This window comes from Procambarus clarkii, chromosome 49 (genome assembly GCF_040958095.1).
Source record: "Procambarus clarkii isolate CNS0578487 chromosome 49, FALCON_Pclarkii_2.0, whole genome shotgun sequence".
Taxonomy (NCBI): Eukaryota; Metazoa; Arthropoda; class Malacostraca; order Decapoda; family Cambaridae; genus Procambarus; species Procambarus clarkii.
The window spans coordinates 7,581,271-7,590,408 of record NC_091198.1 but is presented as its reverse complement, the minus strand read 5'-3'; the positions used below and the strand labels follow the sequence as shown (position 1 = coordinate 7,590,408).

The window sequence follows — 9,138 nt, the reverse complement described above, 5'->3', positions numbered from 1 at the left end:
TTGTAAGTATATTTTGATTCCTATATACAGTATTTGTTTTTTGTTACAGTTATATGCATCTGTTCTACTGAAGGACACTTTGACAATAAGCAAAGGGAAAACACTTTTAGAAAAGGCATTAAAAGAAGACCCATACCACCTCCCAGCTGTTTACCTGCTATGTGAATTATATGAACAGGTATGAGTGCTTAACATTTATTTGTTTAATGTAAATGTGTAATTTCATAAACCTACTTGCCCATTAATTTATAGTCAGCCAGAGAGCAATGAAAGAGTAAAGTATACTTCTATTATTAATCTTTAAATAGCTCCAGTCATTATCTGTGATTACCTCCTCTGCTAGAATCAGCAAATGGATTTTTTTTTTGGACATTAGTTTTGTGAATTATTTTTTGCCATGCACACCACAGTGTAGGACTTTTAGTTAGCCGAGTAATTGAAAGATTAAGATATTTTTGTAGAATTTTGTCAGTGTTTTTGCTTGCTTGTTTGCAGCTGTGTGTTCCTAAGGTACATCAGGTGTGGTTCTTAGTGAGTCATTCCTGTGCCTAGGTTTCCTGCTTGATTTTTAAGCCTTTAAGTCTTGGTAAACCCCTCGCTCTGTCTGATATAAACCGGTTCCCTCAGCTGCTCTTGCTGTGGGGGGGGGGGTTGCAAATTTTAGAATTCCTTTGTCTTATTTTTGTGCCAATAGATCATTCTTCCACCTCCACTAGTTGCCTGTGGGCAACCCACCCTCCTGTTAAGATAATTCTGTACCTATTGTGATGATCATCAATAGTCATAAATTCATACATACAGAGGAGCCTCGATTAACGAATTTTATCCGGCACAGCACCGAGCTCGTCATGTGAAACGCTCATCTTGCGAAACAAATTCCCTCATGAAAAATAGTGGAAATAAAATTAATCCATAGTTTCCCCATCGAAAAACATCAATATGATATTTCATAGAAAATGGAGCAGCCTACCTGACATACACAGAATGAACCTTTTTGACATTTTTTCTTTTTTCAAAATTGTTCAAATTGTTTTTGTCTTTTTTCATTCCTCCCCTCCCCCCTCAGGAAGCAGCCCGTAACAGCTGTCTAACTCCCAGGTACCTATTTACTGCTAGGTAACAGGGGCATCTGGGATGAAAAACTCTGCTTATCTGTTTCCGCAGGCACCGGGAATCGAACCCCAGACCACAGGATTATGTATCCAGCGTACTGTCCACTCAGCCACCAGCGCCCTGTGTAACTGTGTCAAAGGCTTTCCGACAGTCAAAGGAAATGCAGTATGCCCACTCTTCTCTTTTTTGTTTCATCTTTGTCACCTGGTTGTAGAATTCTATTAAACCAGTGAGGCAAGATTTGCCATCCCTGAACCCCATGTTGGGGGTGTGTTACGAAGTCCCTTATCTGCAGATGTGCTGCTAGGTTTTTTGTCACGATCTTATCCATCGCCTGACAACTGGGTGGACTAGCGCTTCGGATTCGTAGTCCTGAGGTTCTGGGTTCGATTCCCGGTGGAGGTGGAGGCGGAGACAAGTGGGGAAAATGTATCTTTCACCCTGATGCCCCTGTTACCTAGCAGTAAATAGGTACCTGGGAGTTGGACAGCTGCTACGGGCTGTTTCCAGGAGGGGGGAGGGGGTTAACAAAAAGGAGACCTGGTCAAGGACCAGGTCGCGGGAACGCTAAAAGCCCCGAAATCATCTCAAAATAACCTCAAGAGATCACCTTGCAAGGTACACAAGTTAGGGACACTGGCCTGTAGTTCAGTGCCTCATGCCTGTCACCCTTTTTAGGACTACATTAGCTGTCTTCAATATATCTGGTAGGTCTCCTGTTTCCAGTGACTTACTATACACTGGTGGTGTGAATTGTATTGGGTGGAGCTATCCAGGATTTAGCATCAGGGAAGCTTTGAAGAGTCCCACCAGAAATAGGCATTTCATTACATTCAATGTTGGATTTTATTTACAGGATATGCGTTACGAAGCTGCAATAGAATTATTACGTAAACAGGTTGCAGTACAATCAACTAGTCGTCTTCATCAGATGCTGGCAGACTTTTTTTCACATGTTCATGATGAGGAAAAGGCTGCACACCATTTTGGAATTGCATTGAAGTAAGTATTATTTAATGTTACAATAGATAATAAGCTTCATTGGATTATGAAAGTCTCATTATCTTCACTAATGAGACTAGCATCCAGTTGTAATAAATCAGTCATTTTAGAGCCTGAAAATGGATTTACAATTTACAATTTTGTTTAATTTCATCAAAGATTGACAGTTTAGTGTATGTGCTAATGCTAAAGATTGCTTCATAAAAATGTTTGGGAGCTGTGGCAGCTTAGGTTTTAGCATGATTTTAATACTGTACTCAAGATCTAAGTTTTGATTAATGTTGATTCCATCAGCCATGAACCTAGTAATACTCGTGCCTTGGAAGGAATGCAGAAGATGGAGGCTGCTCCTGATGCAGTTGAAGCTCCTCCTTATGACATGGAGGTGGAGGATATAGCTGATTCTGAGGTAAGATAATTTAACCTAATTGTCTTCTTATTTTTTCTTTAAGTCATTTTATTCTTTAAACTGATAGTGTATTGACTTGAGTTGCAAAACAAAATTTTGATTTCAGCTCAAATGTGATATCCGAGATTATAATTCTGATAAATAAAATAAATTGGTAACCTTAAAATTTTACAACAAATGACTAGACATCCAGTATAGGTTTCAGCAGTTGGTGTGCATTTGCCACTTTGTTTGTGATTCTGTGTATTAACTCTTTACATCACCCCAGCCCCCTTTAGTTCATTCATTCATTTATCCTTCATCATTGTCCAGTTTCCTACTTTTCATGGAAGACATCTGCCCTGAGGAAAAAAAAAAGAGGAACAAGAGTCAATGAAGGTTAAATTAAGTAAAAAGATGTCACTTGTTTATTACATTATGACTTCAGCTACCTGGAGTAATACTTTGCTATACAGTACTATGACCATTTAGTGAGGCAGGGAGATGATTCACGTAAAAAGATTTTTCTGTTCTGTATCCTTCAGTAGTTATCTTTAGTTAAAGATACTGAATCATTAGAGTTGTTAGTAACAATTGGGCCTTTAACTTTGAATGAATACTAAACACCTTGGACCAAAATCTGGTATTACCACATAGGTGAGGAAAGTGTAGGGATCATAGATCAACCCCACACCAAAGTGAATTTCACAAAGTCAAACCATCAACTGAACAATTCAACACTCATAGAGGCAACAAACGACACAATTTGAAAACCTGTCACCTGGTAGTTTTTCATGTATCACAACCCTTGCTTCAAGAACCCATTACCCTTCACTAGGTAGCAGCTCAGGTCTCGCTGAGTTCCGTGCCAGCTGTTCCCTCACTCTCGAGCCTTATTTGTTCTAGTTTACTAGTACCTACTAAAGGTGGGACATCAGTCTTGAACCTAAACTAAGCAGGTTTTTGCCTTTTTGAGATGAACTGTTCCACATAGAGAACTTTGTTGCTATTACTAATATTATCATATATGATTTCACAGTTGTGTAAATGCCAGCCACATTTTATATCTCCAGTAATTTCAATCACTGTGGTTTTTAACTAGGCTTCTCTTCCCTAGTACCTGCTCGTGTTCCATTGGCCACCCACTCTGAGAGTTTGGATCTCTCCTCTTAGGTATTCTTATTTTGTTACCCGTGTCCTAGATTATGTATGGAACTTGGTCACACTGCAAAATCTGATTTCTCTAATCAAAATCTATTTCAGGGAGAAGTGGAAGAAAGTGATCTTGAAGCTGTTTGGTCAGATGTGGACTTTTCATTTAGTGGCCAGTAGCATAGTACCATCTGAAATGTTTACCACATGGTCAACAACTAAAGTCGCACCAAGTTGTCGATGCTGCATTTGCTGTGAGCATAATCTGCCTAACTGATTAGTAGCATACTTTTGTACACAGTATTTGTAATTTAGTGACTGGAAAACTTTGTCCTTGATTTACACACAAAATCATATATGAATATTTATTGATTGTACTACCCATCTTAGGACATTGTATTTATGCAGCATTTTCACATGCATGTAGATATAATTGAGGATGTTAGGATTTCAGTGCTGTATTTTATTTATTTGATGAACAAATTATGCTTATTAATACAAGAAACACGGCATCATGTATAAAGTGCGGCATCATAATGTATTTATTTTTCTACGTAGACCTTCCTTTAAAAGTCCAGTATACAATGTTCATTGTGATATTTTGTCATTACTATATAAATGTTCTTAGAGATGCTCTTATATCTCATTTGTTTCATGATTATTTGTTTGCAATTCTACTGTTTTTGTTCCTGTAAGGAAGAAAAATAGAAACGTTGTTTCTTACAGGAACAAAATGGCCTCGGGTGCTAGCTCGGGAGTACCAAGTGAGTGGGTTGGAATCCTCCTCAGGGCTCCCACTGATTTTCTCATTGTTACATCATGTTAATGTGGCTTCATTGTATATTTTTCCTGTAATTCATTTTGTCACTTTAGGTGGGCAAAGATACTCTTTATCTCCCTCTGGAAGATCCTTACAGAGACTAAAAAAAAAATTGAATGAGCTCCTCATGAGAAGCAGATACAAATTCTTGACAAACATTGACAGACACCAAAATAATACAAGGTTAGATGTTGGTATGGTAGAATGATAAATATTGTGCAAAGCATAAAATAGCTTACTACCATATTGTGCTTCCCATTCTCCCTCATCCCTACACCAGAACCTCTAGGCAAGACCTGCCCCATCAAGTGGTACCTCTTTAGGTGACGTGCATTCAAGTTGTCTGGCCAGATAAAACAACTCATATGCTTCCAGGATTCCAGGCAGCAATGTACATTATTCTGTTCCAACTTGAGATGTTATAGTGTCGTCGTCATGCTCACAAACCATGTTCAGTAGAGGGAGCTCGTACAAGTTAGGGTCTTCACTGGTCTTCACTTCACAGAGAGAGGGAGAGAGAGAGAGAGACTTTACTGACTTATCCCTTCAAGAGTACATGTACCCTCCCTGCATCACTTGCTCCACTAACTAGTGATAACTGATGATACTATATGTTGATATCAGTCCCTGATGGCAACATGTTGATTTAGAAGGATTCCTAGATGTTACATGAACTGTGTTAATATTATCATTGTGCATATTTTATTCATTAATAGTAAGTTGCTAACCTGTGAGACTTTGGTAGATTTGTTTTCATTAACTCTTAGGCTGCGATTATCATCTACTGACTATCCTTAAGGGACTGCGGTAATCAGCAAAAGACAATTTAAACTATTATTGTCTGAGTTTCACATGTACGATGCAGATATGGATATAAATGCTCTCTGTAGACGTAAATAAAGAAAAACAAACTGATAATACAATCGGTGAAACATCCGAGGGTAAAACAGGAAGCATCAGCAAAGTCGAGCACCAGGCATTGACAAGTGCCAGATGTAGCCTTGCAGAGCGCCTCCACCCAGTGAAACGATAAATATTCACTTGTGTACAAATACATATTAATAATTCTATAATGAAAAATTATTTTTAGGATTTTTTTTTTTTTTTTGTACATAGGCGAGTATGACCATTTTCCATAGCTGCTGTCTAAGGGTTAAAGAGTTTGAGTGGTAAGATTGTGAAGAAATGTGTAAGAATTTAAGTTTATTGGAAAGTAGGAATATGGCAAAAGTACACACAGAAATCACAATAGCGTGATGCATCAAATGAACAAACAGATTAAGGCAGCGTCTGGGATGATCTCGGACGTAGGTTCGAATCCTCGTCACGGCCCTTGTGGATTTGTTCATGGCAAAAGTAGACTGCTGAATAAAACGATGAGTAACACAATATATTGCAAAAGGCAAAAATTTTGGGAATGCAAAAGGGTTAAAGTACTGAGAGAACTTTCAGAAACCATAGAAAAGTAAAGCTCTAAAAAAGGCAAAAGGAAGGAGAGTTGTTTTTTTTTATACAAAGTTATGGGCTTGAGAAACCCAGTAAATACTTTGACTTTGGATCAATAGGACCTCACTAAACAGAAAATTAAATAGAAAGGAAAAACTCTCAAATAAAAACTGGTTCTTAAATATCTTGTATACAAATCGGATACTGTATTTATAAACAAGTTATGGAATGGAAGGATATAATAGTTGAGGCCTAGACATACAGTACTGGTACTTGTATTGATTAGTTGTCAATGATTCCAAGGATCAATATTCCTGTGGCCCGGTCTCTGACCAGGCCTCCTGGTTGGTGGTCTGGTCAACCAAGCTGTTCAATGCAGCTGATCACAGCCTGGTTGATCAGGTATCCTTTGAGGTGTTTGTCAAGTCCTCTTTTGATGGAGACAAAACTTGTAAAAAGGATGCACAATGAGTTTGTCTTAGAAAAAGATTACATAATGTAGAAAGGGGACAGGGAAGTGAAGTAAGTAGATGAGCTAGCAATATTAATAAAAGATCTGTTAGCATGAGAGATAATACAAAATCCTCATAATGTAGAGGTCCAAATAACATAAATGGAGCTTAAATAAGAAGTCTGTTATGGTGGATAGTAGTACAGTAATGTATATACACTGCTCCATCAAACAATGCCTGGGCACAAGAACACTGAGAAAACATGAGGGAATGGCAACTGAGCATTGTGAGAGAGAGAATTAGGATAGCCGAAAGGAGGTAAGATTAATTTTAACTGGGAGCTTTAACTAAAAATCAATACAGTATACCTCTATTGAAAATGATGTGATCTAGGAATGAACAATTGGATTTCTTTCCAGACAGAACAATCATCTATTCAACAACAAATAAATAAAGCCACAAGGATGAGAGGTGATGAACTAACTATATTGGACTTTTGTGTTCATAGAGTGAGAGGAAGAGATTTTTAGGTAAAATATTTGGCACTAGTAGGCAGCAGTGACAATGTACTAGAAATAGAATGTGGGATCAGCTCGCCCCAACCTCACAAGCAATTTGGTTGGGCTCAAGGCCAGGACAGGAAGGTCCACTGAACATTGATCCTTAACTGTTTACTGCTTATTCATCCAGAAGTAATTGGTGGATCTGGTTATAAACCGATTTGCAGTTTGTGTTCCAGAAAAAATGCTAAAGGGAAAGGAATTGGTAGGAAGTTGAAGTTTCAGAAGAGGAAGATGGGTACTTCTGAAGCAGTTCTTTGGAAAAGTAAATGGGAAAGATATGTGAGAAAAATATTAAAATTACATGTACTGTATGAATTATAGTGAGAGATAGGTTGGAATTCAGTAGTCTGAATGAATGCACTTCCATCGTTTTCAAGTAAATGATGGGGTAAGTAGGTAAGCCATGAAAATGAATGGGTAAATGACCAGAGTGCATGGGTAAGTGGTGGGAGTAATTGGGTTGTGGTACAAAAAATTGCAAATTTGCTCATTTTTGGACATTGCTGGTAAGAAATTCGGCCAAGATGAATGTTCGGTTAACTCAAATAAGGTGAGCCCCATATAATTCAGATTACCGAGCCTAAACAATAAATTACTGTAGTTGCAAGGGTTGTATGATGGGTGAAGACAACAACACTGCACAACAAGATAAATAAAATATTACCAGGACTAGTTATAGGTAGCCCCTCCCCTTCCCTTGTTTCATTTCCATTTTCTATATTACATGGGTTTAATTGTATTAGAATTAAAGCTCCACTGTAAATTTGCAATCTTTGGACTCTTACCATACATCAGTTCATTTTAAAGCCTGACCCTTGAAATTAACCATTTTTTAGTTTTATAGTGTACTGTAATACTGTTTTTCCAGAATAATGCATGTGAGGCCTATGGCTCCATATGTGAATATACTAGATAAAAGAATTCAACACACAAGTGAATTTTTTTATCAAAAACAATGACGTTTATTTTTGTATATACTTTAGTATTTTAACACACACACAATAAAAATACCTGTAAATGCTTCATTAATTTAAATGCATCAATAAATATGTAGAGACTGTAAATTTTTACTTTCCTGGGTAGAGCTTAGGCATATTATGGTTCATTAGACTCTGTATCACAGATGCGCGTTTAAACGAGACTGCAGCCTTGAAAACTAGTGAACTAACTCTCCCAACAATGATCGAAATCTCTTAAAACTTGTGCAACCTTGTTTGCCCCACTCGTTTGTGGGGAGGCAGCTCCCAATCAGCCGGCATCTCCACCTTCAGTTCTATGCAGATGTGTAGTATGTGCCGGATCACTTCTCTGCTGCTCTGGCTCCAAGTGTTCTGCTTTTCAGTTAAGTGGCACAAACAGGGTTCTGGTAGCCCAGTATCTTGTCAGTGTGCCCAGGCCCCGACACCCTTATGTGGCTTTGGGTTCTCTTAGCCAGAAATTCTCGTCTTCATCTTAGTTCCTGCAGTGCTCTCTCCTCCCTGGTAAGTGGCTTTTTGTTTTCCTTTTCTGTTGGTAGTTAGCTTCAGGGAGCCACATGGGGGGCTCTCCAGGAAACCAGTGTTGAATGTAATGAATGCCAATTTCTGGGAGAGCCCTGATGACTTTGACACCCTCTAGGTTGCTTGGGGGTTGGTTAGATCTGCCATAGAACTGTAGGTGGACATGCTGGCTAGCTGGCTGGCTGGGAGCTGCCTCCATCCGAGTTGGGGAAAATGAGCTTTCAATAGTTAAGAGATTTTGATGGTTTGTTTACATTGTTGGGAATGTTCTTTTGGCGATTCTCGATGCTGCGGTCTCGCTTAAAGCCAGCAGTGGCCTGCTTTGTCTTGCTGACTCTCTGGGTACCTTCCCCAGTGATGGCATAAATATATACTACAAGATAAAATGTCTGTCTGACTGACTGAAGTTGGAGGCCATATGCATAGGGGCTTGCTTAACCCAAATTGGCAGAGGGAATGGTCTGGAGTGTGAGATGAGTATAGGCTGGCCGGGGTCCCTAGAATTCAAAAGGAAACAGTGTGCCACGGTTACATTCAGACTCCCATGATGATTTTTTTCACTGCCCACCAGTTGCATAGCTAAATATTTTCACAATTTCTTGTCCTTGTACTAATTTGCACCATTATTCACTGGTCTTGGGAAAAATTAACAGAAATTTCTTGCTGTCAATAATTTGCTCATACTCACATAAAATAGATGATT

The 9,138-nt window shown here is 38.6% G+C and overlaps 1 protein-coding gene across 1 annotated transcript; it reads left to right on the top strand.

Moving 5' to 3' along the window:
* Window positions 1-7,994, top strand: LOC138351307 (anaphase-promoting complex subunit 7-like). Its single transcript, XM_069302954.1, has 4 exons — window positions 1-178; window positions 1,970-2,115; window positions 2,410-2,524; window positions 3,767-7,994. Exons 2-4 carry the CDS (start codon window positions 1,973-1,975, stop codon window positions 3,833-3,835), a joined length of 327 nt encoding a protein of 108 aa, XP_069159055.1. The 5' UTR covers window positions 1-178; window positions 1,970-1,972; the 3' UTR covers window positions 3,836-7,994.
* The last annotated feature ends 1,144 nt before the right edge of the window (window positions 7,995-9,138 follow it).

What these genes read in the sequence shown, in the direction of transcription:
- LOC138351307 (XM_069302954.1), top strand. Translation starts at nt 1,973, where the DNA reads ATGCGTTACGAAGCTGCAATAGAATTATTACGTAAACAGGTTGCAGTA. An exon ending in CATTTTGGAATTGCATTGAA is followed by an intron (nt 2,116 to 2,409) that starts GTAAGTATTATT and finishes TGATTCCATCAG; the next exon opens with CCATGAACCTAGTAATACTC. An exon ending in AGGATATAGCTGATTCTGAG is followed by an intron (nt 2,525 to 3,766) that starts GTAAGATAATTT and finishes AATCTATTTCAG; the next exon opens with GGAGAAGTGGAAGAAAGTGA.